Source organism: Sorghum bicolor, chromosome 8 (assembly GCF_000003195.3).
Source record: "Sorghum bicolor cultivar BTx623 chromosome 8, Sorghum_bicolor_NCBIv3, whole genome shotgun sequence".
Lineage (NCBI taxonomy): Eukaryota > Viridiplantae > Streptophyta > Magnoliopsida > Poales > Poaceae > Sorghum > Sorghum bicolor.
This window is the reverse complement of record NC_012877.2, coordinates 1,173,261-1,188,088: the sequence shown is the minus strand read 5'-3', so window position 1 is coordinate 1,188,088 and position 14,828 is coordinate 1,173,261. Positions and strand designations below refer to the sequence as shown.

The following is a 14,828-nucleotide window of genomic DNA, read 5'->3' as shown; positions in this document are numbered from 1 at the left end:
ATTTTTTTATAAATTATAAAATAAATAAATTTTATTTGAAGTATCTCTAATGATAAAATAAATTATAACAAAATAATTAATATTTATATAAAATCTTTAAATAAAACAAACGGTTAAATAAGATGGTACGGAGTCTAAACGACATTTTTAGTGGGACTGAGAGAGTATGCTATATAGGTGGGGTAAAAAAGCTATATGCCAGAGTTCAATTCGAATCATATATGTGGGAAGTTTTGGGCAATTATTTTTTTTCTACTGGTGCACGTCTGCTAATTGCTCTATAAATTAAAAGGTCCAGACTGCTGGCTCAATCTCATACATGTGCCTCCAGATGTAATGCTAATGACAGTCTTATTAAAGTTTCATTAAAGATTCATACAAATTAAATATATTGATGTGACATTATATTAATAGAAGTAGAGATAATTTTATCTTCATAAAATTTTTCTACACTATTTTTAAAATATTAATGTATTAGAAATTAGGTCATAAAACTCCCACCAAGGATGCCCTAACTTCTCTATAAATTAAAAGGTCCGGACTGTGCAAGCTAGATGCTCAATCACATACATACATACATCCGTGTTCCTCCAGATGTCGTTGCTGCCACTCCTCTTCGTTGCTGCGTTTACTCTCCTAGTCGTCGTCTTCCTCGTAGCTCTCAATAACAACAAGCAATGCCGCTATGGAATCCCACTCCCTCCCGGATGTCCACGCCGTCGTCTCCCGCTTCACTGGAGCCTTTTCAATCTCTCCCCAACCGTCGCCTCGCTATCCATGGTGCTCCGCCGCCTCCACCATGCCCACGGCCCCGTGGTGACCCTTTGGGCCGGCAGCAAGCCGGCCATCTTCATCGCTAGCCACGAGACCGCGCACTGCACACTCGTCCGCATGGGCGCTACCTTCGCGCACCGCCCATCATCGTCGTCACTGCTGTCCTCCGGTGTCAATGGCTACGGCGTCAACAGCGCCACGTACGGGAACCGATGGGCCGTGCTCCGCCGCAACCTCTGCTCACACCTCGCGGCGGCGGACATCGGCGGACCACTCCGGCGGTCCGTCGATCGCCTCCTTCAGAGCCTCGACCGCGCGGCGCGGGAGGCTGCGGACGGCGTGGTCGTCCCGTCAGACACTCTCCGGCACGCCGTGTTCTGCTTCTTCGCCGCGCTGTGCTTCGGCGACCAGGCCATAGCCACCGACGCCGACGACGACGACGGCGGCGGCTTGCTCAAGCGTCTTCGTGGCCTGCATGCCGAGATCCTGTCGCTCGTCGTCCAGCTCGACGCGCTCCACCTCGTGCCCAGCATGGCACTTCAGGTCGCGCACTACTTGCCCAGGTCGTGGAAGTTGCTCGATGCGCAGAGGAGGCACCATGCTACTGTCATGGCCCTCGTTCGTGCTCGTCGTCTGTGGCAGCAAAAGATGGTCGGCGTCGGAGTCGGAGACGACGATGGCGGCGGCACTACATCAGTGCTATGTGGACACGCTTCTAACGCTGAGGCTAGGAGAGCATGAGTTGGTGAGTCTGTGCTGGGAGTTCATGAACGCCGCCGCCAAGACGACGAGCACCGCGCTCGAATGGATCATGGCACGCCTCGTACTCCACCAGGATATTCAACATAAGCTGTGGAACGACATCACCGGCGACGGCCGAAGATCGACGACGACGACGACGACATGTGGCGGTGAGAGTAGGAGGTCATTCGCTGAGGCCGTGGTGCTGGAAGCTCTGCGTCGTCACCCTCCGGCGAACTACCTGCTGGCACACACGACGGACAGGGACGTCTCCTCAGTCGTCCAGGGATCAGCATTCGTCATACCAAAGGGCTCCATAGTGAACTATGGCGTGGCCGAGATTGGCCGTGACGCCAAGTTGTGGGCTGACCCTGACGTGTTCAGGCCGGAAAGGTTCCTTGAAGGTGGAGAAGGGTTCTCCATCCGTGGGATCCCCGGCGTCGGCGGCGGCGGCGGGCCGGTGCCGGAGATGATGAAGATGATACCGTTCGGTGCTGGGCGGAGAGCGTGCCCCGGTGCAGCGGTCTCGATGAAGGTATTGCTGTCGTTCATGGAGAATTTGGTCGTGCATTTCGAATGGAAGCCGGTTGTCGGTGGTTGTGCTTGTGCTTGTGGGGAGGAGGAGGAAGAGGAGGCGCCGGCGGTTGACATGTCAGAGAAGCCAGGGCTTGTTACCGAGATGAGGACACCATTGCGCACTCGCTTAGTCGTGAGGCAGCACGTACGTCGATGAACAGAGACGTGATGACCTACGACCTGTGTCGTAGTCATCTCTCTATCTCAATGTCTTGATCTACGATATACTAGTAGTGTATGTATGAAATACCGTGCTCATTTTAGCTGAATGCATGACAACTTCCTACATAGCTGTGGTTGTAATAACCTTGATTATGATCATTGACATACTATCTGTTGTGGGTCAAATGTTGAACAGGTTGTACAAGAGATCCATTTGGAAATCCAAACCTAAAATAAGCCTCCAACAGTAAATAAGACCCATTTTGGATATCAGAAGAGGTATAACCCAAATTTAGATATCATCTATCCTCGACCCATTTGCAGAGTATGTTGTCTTTTAGGTCTTGTTGTTGAAGAAGACTAAAAATAGATATAGAACCTTTTACCTAAAGGATAAATAAATCTTATATTGTGGATGACAATTGTTAAAGATAGTCTAAGGGCACTCACAATGCAAGACTCTATCACAGATTTCAAGACACTTAATTACATATTATTTATGATATTTTGCTGATGTGGCAGCATATTTATTGAAGAAAGAGGTACAAAAAATAAGACTCCAAGTCTTATTTAGACTCCAAGTCCACATTGTTCGAGGTTATAAATAATTTTAGACTCTATGATAGAGTCTACATTGTGAGTGCCCTAAGACTATCTCCAACTAGGTAATCGAGCCAGATGAGTTTCATGGGGATGAAACTCCTCTCTCATCTGATGAAACTCCTTCATAATGACCCTGCCAAATCAACAATTTTGCTTATGTGTTACCATATTTAATGTGCATGACACTCTCATAAAACATGCATTGAGACTAGCCTAAAGGTCCAAAGGTTGAGCCTTCGGCCAGTCCAACACAATTACTGAGGCATAATGATTCTTGGTTGTCGAGCCAAAAATTAAAGTGTGTGCCCTCTCTCATTGTTATTCCACCTCCCACTTTTATAGGGTATGATTATGTGTATTTTCTTGTACACAAATACTACCTACTACAGAATACTAGTTACACAACACACAAGATCCTGAAGGGTCATTCTCTATCATCACAACCGTCTCAAAAAACTTGTCGATTCGTCATCAAGCTTGTAGGACCATCGGGCCCATCTGAGGGACCTGAAGGCAAAGGCTGACCTCATGTTTTGTTCCTTCCCAAATTTTTTTACGACATTGTAGCACTTTCGTTTTCGTTTGTTTGTGGTAATTATTATCCAATCATGGACTAACTAGGCTCAAAAGATTCGTCTCGTAAATTTCGACCAAACTTTATAATTAGTTTTTACTTTCGTTTATATTTAATACTCCATGCACGCGTCTAAAGATTTGATGTGACGAGAAATTTTGAAAATTTTTTTGGATTTTGAGTGGAAGTAAACAAGAATGTAGTCCAAGGGTCCTCCGTCGCACTCTAGGAAGGTTCTAGACAACACCGAAAATTATAATGGTTCCTAGCCCCTGCACCGGAGAAAGTGTTGCCTCTATTTGAATTTTCTCATGTCACTCCGATCGCATATGATGTGCAACAAATATCATTAGATTGGTTGTAGAACATACTTTAATTTTCATAACAAACTCAGTTAGAGATATAAATATGAATATTATTTTTATACTTAGTTAAGTTTAAAAAGTTTAACTCCTTGATAAACGAGAGGTGTGTTTATTTTGGAGAGTATTTACCATTTTCACTAATTTCACTATTTCAGTACCCAAGGTAATCAATCGAGTCCACTGCCGCATGTACGTTTTTTTTTTTTTTTTGAGAGAGAATTTTTTTTTTCCGGCCACGGCGCCTGGCCCAAAGCGCGGCGCGGGCTGCTCACGCACGAGCTCGTTGGACGGGCCGGACTTCCTGCACGGACCGCGGCCGTCGCACGTACACACACGCAGAGGCACCCCCGTTGATTGGGGGCTCGTTCAGTTCCGAATTTTTCTTTTTGTGTTTTAGGTACTTTATTAGTATTTTTGTTTTTATTTGGTAATTATTGTTTAGACTAACTAGACTTAAAAAAATTATTTTGTAATTTAAGATAAACTGTATAATTAGTTTTTGTTTTTATCTATATTTAATGCTTTATATATTTGTCGTATGATTTGATGTAATATAGAATCTTAATTTTTTTAATTTTTTGGGTGAACTAAACAAGGCCTGGGTTAGGGCCAAGCCGCAAACTTGTTTTGAAACGACGTGCACCTGAGTAGCACCTAATTAATATATATACTTTCTAAAAAGGATACATTTCTAACCTTGTCACTAGTCAAGATTTCAAAGTTTGATAAAACTTATAAAAATAATATCAATACTTGTAATACAAAATAGATGTGTCTCATGATGAGTAACTTTGAGCATGTAAATTTGATTATACTTAAAATGTTTGTCTCGCTATTACGTTAAAATAGTATTCGTTATTTGCTCAAAGGAAAATAATATCCTATTTGTTTCTGGACAAAGGAGTGGTTTGCAAGGTAAAATGAGTCGTTTGCAAGAAGACAAGATGGAGTTATTTTCAAAAAAATTCAACCCCACCCACCAGTGATTATCGGCATGTTTGTGGGGATTATTTTCAATTATTAAAGGAATATAAACCCAACGGTGGCAGCACCGCAGCAGCTACTACACTACACACATGTTAATGCAATCATATTTATCCCTTGCCAAACTCGACGATGATTGAACGATACTTGTTAGAATTAGTTGGTTGATACCAATTTCTGTCTTTTCATAAAAAAGATAACCAAAATGCGTACAGCAGCATTTGGGCTAGGACCCAAATGCGTGCGGTGCTCATTGCGCTCCATTTGCAAAGAAGTACCCAACAACATTAGTGAATTCTTTTGAGCTGCAAACCAGAGCAATTGAAGTTGCTCTTTCCAGTGTTTTTGTTTCAAACTATAAAATAAACAATATAGTGGCATGAAGATATATGGATATTTCTCAGTAAGGAGACTTTTTTTTGGAGCAATATTTAATGAATGTAGTCTGTAGCAATCGATCTACTTACATGCCAACTTTTAATGATTATACTAAGGCCAGTCTTAATGGAGATTTTATTAGAGTTTTATACACATTAAATATGCTGATGTGACACTATATTAATAAAGAGAGAGATGATAAGAGTTTTGTGGGAGTAGAGAGAGTTTCATCCTTATGAAACTCTTCTGCACTATTTCTAAAATATGATGTATTAAAAACTGAGTCATGAAACCCCAGAATGACCTAATTGATCTACTTACATGTCATGCTTAAACATACATCTCACTCGCAAGTCACAAAAATACTCGATTTAATTTGTTAATGACAGCAAAAGTAAACTATAATTTGAACATGTAATAGATAAAAAGATATAAATTAGGCCATATTTTTGTAAATTCATTTATTTATGCAGGAATTAGTTGCCTATGTGTCACCGTGCCATGTTCTATATTTAACAATTCTTAAGACATCTCCAAGAGTTCCCAAGAATTTTTTTAAAATCGAGGAGTTATTTAAGTCACCAAAAAGTACCAGGAGCACTAAATAAAACCATCTGAAAAACTTTCTAATAAAATCACTCCTAAAATATCAAAAAATTGGTTCTGCGAGCAACTTCACTAGTGGAGTTGAAGTTGTTTTCAAAAAACGTTTGGTCAAACAACTTCTAAGGATAGGTAGTAGAGAGTGAGGTGAGAGAAGCTAATATTTTTTAGCTTCACCAGGTTCCAAGCCATGTGAGAGCACATTTTGGGGACTTCTAGGAAGAAACTATTCCAAAATACTAGTTGTCGTTTGATAGGAGAAGTTGAAAACTAGATTTGTGAAGCTAGATCATAACCAAACGTGCTATATTAAGGCTTCTTATTTGGAACCTAAGATGTTCAAAATTTTCACAAAAAATATCTTTTTTACAGAGTACAATAAAAAAAAGTCGCCTCCCAAGGGGCCATGAATGTCAAAACTAATGTTTTCTGCGATAATGCGAAAGAGTGGTCTGGTCATAGAGAGAATATAGATCGAAAACAATGTGCTGTGACATGTGCTGCTCTTTTCTGACAAATGGCTCATGTATATGTATTGACTGGAATCTTAAATGATGCGTGTGGGAAAAATTGAAAAAGGAGATAGTAGCTAGTCGCAAACTTGTTTTGAAACGAATATTAGGCCCTGTTTAGATCGCAGATAAAATTTTTTTGGGTGTCACATCAAATGTGTCGGAAGGATGTCGGGAGGGTTTTTTAGAAACTAATAAAAAAATAAATTACATAGCTCGTCAGGAAACTGCAAGACAAATCTATTAAGCATAATTAATCTATCATTAGTACATGTGGGTTACTGTAGCACTTAAGGCTAATTATAGAGTAACTAAGCTTAGAGTCAGAGTTGGTCGAGCAATCTCTGCAAGGCTGCTGCAGCCGGCAGCGCCACCGCAACGATGCAAAGTGACTTCGCTTGTCAATTTGGGAGTAAAATTAAACAAGGCCTCATTACATGCATTTGTATTTTAAATTTGACTAAAAATATATATACAAAAAATAATTTATGAAGAGTAATAAGTATCATCTCGCGTCATACATTTATGATAAACCTATTTGAAAACAAATGATTTTCATCATACATAGTATAAGCAAACCTGGTGAAGCTCAAGATTGTTAATTTCGCTCATCCAAAATTGATACTTAGGGGGTGTTCAGTTTCCCTTCTATTCTAAAAAATTTTAGGTTTTGGTTCATTATTTGTATAATAAAACTAAACACCATGCAAAATTATTAGCAAAAAAGGTGGTTATTCTCCATTTAGATTTTGACCTCAAGAGGCACCCCCCAACAAGAGGCCCTCATGAGGACTAAACATAACCCTGAAAATTTTAGTATTTTACATTCCATCATTCCAAAGTAGCTGGCATTGAAATGATGGATTTTAAAATACTAAAATTTTTTAGGGGTTATGTTTAGTTTCATCCAAAATACAGAATTTATTGTCCTTATAAAAACCTCTTGAGGCTCTTTTGGGGTTTTTTTGGGTCTCTTTTGGCCAAAATTCCAAAATAGAGAGTAGCTACCTTTTTGCCAAAAGAAATTATATGGTATTTATTTCAATTAGGCAAAATGGTAGACCAAAACTCAGTTTTTAGATGAAAGGGGAACTAAACACCCCCCTTAACTTTTTTTTTTTGCACAAGTGGTCGAGTATTTGGCAAGGGGACAAGGACGGATTTACTATTCTTAAAAAAAAATCAAGCCCAGCACCACCCATGGGAGGTATTACCGCCGTGATTACATGGATTCTTTTTTCCATATAAGAATTGATACTTAACGGTGGCAGCAGCAGCACACATGGTAATAAGGCAATCAATCATCCCTTGCCAAAATCGACGAGCGTCTGATAATTGGAATTCATTAATCAATCAATCAATCAATACCATTTTCAGTTTTTTAATAAAAGTACTAATAATATAATTAATCATCAATACCACTAATTTCGCTACACACAAAAGGAACGTCAGAATCAGTGGCAATCTAGTCCATCCAGTAGACGACGTTCGTAGCTAGTGCGCCATCGTGGCGCGGCGGCGGCGGCGGTGGCCGCCGGCGTACGTGTGCACTGGCCATAGGCGTCCTCCCGCCGGCCGCCGTACCGTACGTGACATGAGGATGGTCCAAAGCAGCCAGCCATCGGAGATGGACGGACACCTGCCGCGGCAGCCATTAGAGGAGAGGAGGCTTCCGGCCGCCCGCTGATTGGGCCCAAGCCGCGCAGACGAGTGGGCCCTGGTTGGGTAGTCAACGTCCGGCAGACCACGACCGGCGACCGCCAGAGGTGGACGGGTGGAGGTGCAGGTGGAGGCCGTCCTCTCTCTCCTTTTCTTTACCATTTTTTCCCCCTCAACTCGCCATCGCACCATCCTGTGGAGGGGATGGGAGGAGGGTGGTAGCCTGGCCTCTGCTCTGCTCTGCTCTGCTCTGCTCTCCTTTCCTCCTGTGGCCAGTGGGCGAGCAAGCAAGGAAAACCCCATTCCATTCCACACCTTTACCTCCGAGCACCGGCCGCCGGGATGGAGTGGCTGGAGAAGAACCTGCAGGAGAAGTTCGACCTGCCGCCCAAGAACCGCTCCGAGGAGGCCCTGCGCCGATGGCGCGACGCCGTCTCCGTCGTCAAGAACCCGCGCCGCCGCTTCCGCATGGTCGCCGACCTCGCCTCGCGCCAACAGAACGAGCTCAAGCGACGATCCGTCCAGGTACCTTACCCTACTCTACCCTACCATACCCTGCCCTGCCTCCTCCTACTACTACTGTTCATCCGCATCCTCCTCCTGATGGGGGCTTCCCTCCCTGCCGCCGCCGGCTCTCCCCAACCACCACTCTGCTTGCTTGGTGCTTGCAGCGTCCTTCCCGGCTTCCCCACCTCCCTCCATCCCTGTTCGTCCGTCCTCGTTCCTTGTTGCTCTCATGAGGGCAAGGCAGGATCTCTACTTTACTCCCTGCATCTCTTACTTTTTCGTTGCTTTTCTCCTGCTACATCCTTTTCAAGCCCACCCCACCTAAACCGTTCCAACTCCCATTTTCCCTTAATCAATTGATTGACTTGATGAACAATTTAGTCCATTCCGCGTAACTGAATCTGCTTGCCTGGTAATAGCAATTGCATAATACTGCTGCAGATTAGACACACCACCAGAACCAGATCGCGACACCACGCGTTGCTCACTTTCCACAATCCTGTCCAATTACTACCATTCACAACTGTATCAGTGGCCCATTAGGGAAGGGACGCCAAAAGGAGGCAGCTTTAACGTTTCTGTTGCTGTACAGCCGTAGCATACTCTCTCAGATGGTCCGCCGGAGGGGAGACGATCGATCCATCGGTGTCCCTTCCGTTCTTGAACCGACGGGTTTCACATGTTCATGGGCCAGTTGCAGTGATCGGGCGTGAATGCGACCTCCAGGAAACTTCCGGGAAGGATCCCACATCCTGGACTGCAAATTTGCCAGTGATGTAGGGTAGGCCACAATGGCAAGTACACACGCACCACACCTCCTCACGTGCTGGCCACATCCTATTGGTCCAGCCAGTCGATGCAGGCTGCTCTCCCACTTGCACATAGCCTTTGTTTATAGCTCACCCTAGAAACCAAAAACTTTTCAAGATTGTCCGTCACATCGAATCTTGTGGCATATGTATGGAGCATTAAATATAGATAAAAACAAAAACTAATTACACAGTTTGCCTGTAAATCGTGAGATAAATCTTTTAAGCCCAGTTACTCCATGATTGGACAATGTTTGTCAAATAAAATCGAAAATGCTACAGTGTCATAATACAACAACTTTTTGGATCTAAACAAGGCCATAATATCTCAGAACCGCCACTGCCATTTGTCATTTGGCTCGATTTAATTTATGGGCTACTGGTTTGGCGCATAGGGTGGGTACAGATTCCATTTCGTAGAAATTGTTAAAGAAGAAATGCTACTCTGTTACTACTGATCGAACTACAAGTACTCTGTATTTGTTTATCTCACTATTAGCGTCTTATAATGTTGATCGGTTCGGTTGATGCCAAATGGCCAGCCTAACTTTTCGTATTGTTTTCTTAGGAGAATCCAGCGTTTTAGATGCTCTAGATTTGGTGCATATTGTTAGTGTGGGTACTAATCCATTTTTGGGAAAAAAACAAAAGAAGAAATGGTGCTAAATGACAAGTACTGTGCATTTGTTTGTATCTCATATCCTGTTTTGTCTGTTGCAAGGAAAGGACTAGTTAATGTTATTTTCTACTATTGGTTGGATTGATGCCAAATGACTCATCTAACTTTCGTATTGCTTCCTAACGAGAATCTAGGTTTGGCGCTGTGGGTACAGATCCATTTTTTTTTTAATAATACAAGAAGAAATGCTATATTCTGTTACTAAACTACAAGCACCGTGCATTTGTTTGTATCTCATGTGTTGTTATGTTTGTGATAAGGAAAGCACTAGTGTACATCTTATACGAAGCTGACTCTTTGTTTTATTCACCAGGAAAAGATCCGGGTCGCCCTCTATGTGCAGCAGGCTGCGCTCAATTTCATCGATGGTACTACATAGCTTGCCAATTGCCATTTTTTTTTTGTTGAGGGGAGGGGGGAGTGATATCAACATCATGGTGCTTTACTAAACTCGATCTATCTTGTGAACCATCTGATGTGAAGGTGTCAAACATAAAGACTACCGGCTAACTGATGATATTATCAAGGCTGGGTTTTCCATCAACCCAGATGAGCTGGCGTCGATCACAAGCAAACATGATATGAAAGTTTTGAAGATGCATGGTGGGGTAGATGGGATATCCACAAAAGTACGTTCATCATTTGACCATGGCATATCTGCTAGCAACTTGGATACTAGGCAAACCATCTATGGTGAAAATCGCTACACGGAAAAACCTCCAAGAAGTTTCTGGATGTTTGTCTGGGATGCGTTGCAGGACATGACTCTTATCATCCTTATGGTATGTGCTCTGCTATCTGCTGTAGTTGGTCTGGCATCTGAAGGCTGGCCCAAGGGCATGTATGATGGCCTGGGAATAATACTCAGCATTCTGTTGGTTGTGATGGTTACTGCTGTCAGTGACTACAGGCAGTCGCTTCAGTTCAAGGAGCTAGACAATGAGAAGAAGAAGATATTTATCCATGTAACCAGGGACGGCTGTCGGCAGAAGATCTCTATATATGACTTGGTAGTTGGTGATATTGTGCACCTGTCAATTGGAGACCAAGTGCCTGCTGATGGACTGTACATTCATGGATATTCCCTTTTGATTGATGAATCCAGCTTGTCAGGTGAGAGTGAGCCAGTTTATATTTCTCAAGATAAGCCATTCATCTTGGCAGGAACTAAAGTCCAAGATGGATCAGCTAAGATGCTGGTAACTGCTGTTGGCATGCGCACTGAATGGGGAAGGCTGATGAGCACGTTGAGTGAAGGAGGGGAGGATGAGACACCATTGCAGGTTAAGCTCAACGGAGTTGCAACCATCATCGGGAAAATTGGCCTGCTGTTTGCCACATTAACATTTGTTGTCCTGATGGTTAGATTCCTTATTGAGAAAGGTTTGACAGTTGGTCTGTCCAAGTGGTACTCTACAGATGCATTGACTATCGTAAACTACTTTGCAACAGCAGTCACTATTATTGTTGTTGCTGTCCCTGAAGGGCTGCCTCTAGCTGTTACTTTGAGTCTGGCATTTGCAATGAAAAAGCTAATGAATGATAAAGCACTTGTAAGACATCTTTCAGCATGTGAGACAATGGGATCTGCTGGTACTATATGCACTGATAAAACTGGAACTTTGACTACCAACCATATGGTGGTTGACAAGATATGGATATCTGAGGTTTCAAAGTCACTTACCAGTAACAACAGTTTGGAAGATCTGAATTCTGCCATTTCTCCAGCCACATTGAGCCTACTTCTGCAGGGCATTTTTGAGAACACTAGTTCAGAGGTAGTCAAAGACAAGGATGGTGGGCAAACTGTTTTGGGAACCCCAACAGAGAGGGCAATCTTAGAATTTGGATTGAAACTAGAAGGACATCATGATGCTGAAGATAGGAGCTGCACCAAGGTTAAGGTTGAACCTTTCAATTCAGTGAAGAAGAAGATGGCAGTGTTGGTCTCATTACCCAATGGCAAATACCGTTGGTACACCAAAGGTGCATCAGAAATTATTGTGCAAATGTGTGACATGATGATTGATGGCGATGGAAACAGTGTTCCCTTGTCGGAAGCTCAGAGGAAGAACGTCTTGGGTACTATCAACTCTTTTGCTTCAGATGCTTTAAGGACATTGTGCCTGGCATATAAGGAAGGGGATGATTTCAGTGATGATACAGATAGTCCAACAGGCGGTTTTACTCTAATATCTATTTTTGGAATCAAGGATCCTGTGCGCCCAGGAGTCAAGGAAGCTGTTGAGGCCTGTATGTCTGCTGGTATCATAGTACGAATGGTGACTGGTGACAATATCAATACAGCTAAAGCTATAGCCAAAGAGTGTGGAATACTGACTGATGGTGGCATAGCAATAGAAGGACCAGAATTCCGAAACAAAAGCCCAGAGGAGATGAGGGACCTGATACCTAAGATTCAGGTTCATTTCGCTTTCCTCAGCCTACGCGTACACTAATATCTTTGAACATATCACCACCTTTCTCAATTTTATGTATCTTTCTTCACTGGCAGGTTATGGCTCGTTCTTTACCACTTGACAAGCATACCCTTGTTACAAACTTGCGAGGTATGTTCAAGGAGGTGGTTGCTGTTACAGGCGATGGTACGAATGATGCTCCAGCATTGCATGAAGCAGATATTGGGCTTGCAATGGGTATAGCAGGAACAGAGGTACTACGTCATATTCATTGGTTTGTGGACTTGGTTAAGTGACAACTGACAATAATACTTAATTGTGAACATACCTCGCAAAATTAGTTGGTGAAATAACCTATTTAATTAATTTTGTATTTCATTTTCGGTCCTGCGAAATTAGTTTGTCTCCATGGTCTCACAAAAATTAATGTCGAACATATTCACCTCTACTATTCTTACTGTAAAAATCTCTTGATGCCTGAATACAGGGCTGGTGCCATAAAAAGTTTAGAACTCCTCACTTGCGAGGCCTTGCCCTTCAGCAATTCTGTGTCTCCCTTGAAAGATAACAGTATAAACTTTCATATCTGCAGGTAGCCAAGGAGAGTGCTGATGTGATAGTGCTTGATGATAATTTTACAACTATAATAAACGTCGCAAGGTGGGGTCGTGCAGTTTACATAAACATTCAGAAGTTTGTGCAGTTTCAGTTGACTGTCAATATTGTTGCTTTGGTCATCAACTTTGTCTCAGCATGTATTACAGGTTGGGGCATTATCTATAATATTCTTTTTGCAATGTCATGGTTCAATTAGTGAGATTCTTGATATCTGCTATTGGGGTAACAGTGTTTTGACTGTTGTACCACAGGAAGTGCTCCTCTCACAGCAGTGCAATTGTTGTGGGTCAATATGATCATGGATACATTAGGAGCTTTAGCTCTAGCAACAGAGCCTCCAAACGATGACATGATGAAGAGGCCACCTGTTGGGCGAGGAGAGAGTTTCATTACCAAAGTCATGTGGCGAAATATCATTGGGCAAAGTTTATATCAGTTGGCTGTACTTGGAGCTCTCATGTTTGGCGGGGAACGTCTTCTGAACCTCAAGGGTGCAGATTCCAAATCTGTTATCAATACACTCATATTCAACTCCTTTGTGTTCTGCCAGGTGAGTGCATTCACCATTACCAATACATTTTCTGTTGTAATGCCTATGGTGATGCTGAGTTCAATTTCATTCCAAACTATTTGCTCTAGCTCCAGCTTCCATTTATAGCCTACACTGATACAGATATAAGCAATGGATCTGGTTTTGGGAGATCTCTACATTTGAACTAATTTCCATATTGTCTGATCAAAGAGAACTTAGCATCTGTCAATCTGACGATGAACTTTTTATCATGTTGCTGTCAGGTGTTCAATGAAATAAACAGCAGGGAAATGCAGAAGATCAATGTTTTCCGTGGCATGTTCAGCAACTGGATCTTCATTGGAATCATAGCTGTGACAGCAGCTTTCCAAGTGGTGATCATCGAATTCCTCGGCACCTTTGCCAGCACCGTTCCACTTAGCTGGCAGCTGTGGCTGGTAAGCGTCGGTCTCGGATCCATCAGCTTGATCGTCGGTGTCATCCTAAAGTGCATACCAGTTAAATCAGATGGAACTCGCGCGAGTCCAAATGGGTACGCACCGCTTCCCAGCGGTCCTGATAACATATAGCTGGAGAAGAGAAGAGAAGAGCGACGACGGAGAAGGTACTACTGACGAACTGTGTTCGCTAGCATTAGCGAATTCATGAGAACCTCAGGAGCACTGCGGCTACCTTATATTTTGGGACCTGTTCGGAATAAGTCTGACTTGTCTGGGTTCAGTGATTTTCGCATGAAGGAACCTCGGAACCAACCACTGTCGTCTAGGTTCAGTTTTAACAGATTATTCTGTGCCTTGTCATGCAACTGCTCTTGTTTGCAGTTGGTGGTACTGTGTAAAAAGACATGGTGGTGAGTGAGCACAAGGCACTCTACTTTCATGGGTCATGGAAACGAAACCTCGTACTAATGGAAGTACATTAATTAACTGTTGCGTTGGGCTGGCTTTGTTTGCAATGCTGCAGCTGCACTTGTTACCTTCCATCTACTGCTGATCTCTGACGGCCAATTGCTCATGCTGTTGTAGTGTTGTCGACTTTCGTTTCGTGCCACCGCACCCGTGACAGCCTGAAGTTCCTGCTTACGAGCCAAGCCATGAATGGGGAAAAGGCCCAAGGCCCATTCTATCGTTCCTTTTATGGAAAAACCTACGTTATCTTGCTCAACTTTTGCAAAAGTCTTTTTCCTCCATGAACTACAAAACTGGACAGAACACTTCTCTCAACTTTTAAATCCGTCCTTCTTACCTCCTAGCCCTATTATAAGCAGTTTTGAAGATGGTCTTAGCCCGTGACGAACACTTCTCTCAACTATTAAATGCGTGCGTGGTTAGA

General features: G+C 43.0%; 2 protein-coding genes across 2 annotated transcripts; both read left to right on the top strand.

Annotated features, from left to right (window-relative positions):
- Nucleotides 561-2,307, top strand: LOC8070362 (cytochrome P450 89A9). The gene is made up of 2 exons (XM_021446420.1): nucleotides 561-1,437; nucleotides 1,472-2,307. Exons 1-2 carry the CDS (start codon nucleotides 595-597, stop codon nucleotides 2,246-2,248), a joined length of 1,620 nt encoding a protein of 539 aa, XP_021302095.1. The 5' UTR covers nucleotides 561-594; the 3' UTR covers nucleotides 2,249-2,307.
- LOC8070361 (probable calcium-transporting ATPase 9, plasma membrane-type) lies at nucleotides 8,052-14,437 on the top strand. Its single transcript, XM_002442647.2, has 7 exons — nucleotides 8,052-8,456; nucleotides 10,240-10,294; nucleotides 10,410-12,349; nucleotides 12,442-12,600; nucleotides 12,939-13,110; nucleotides 13,216-13,514; nucleotides 13,760-14,437. The coding sequence occupies exons 1-7, from the start codon at nucleotides 8,274-8,276 to the stop codon at nucleotides 14,063-14,065; spliced, it is 3,114 nt and encodes a 1,037-aa protein (XP_002442692.1). The 5' UTR covers nucleotides 8,052-8,273; the 3' UTR covers nucleotides 14,066-14,437.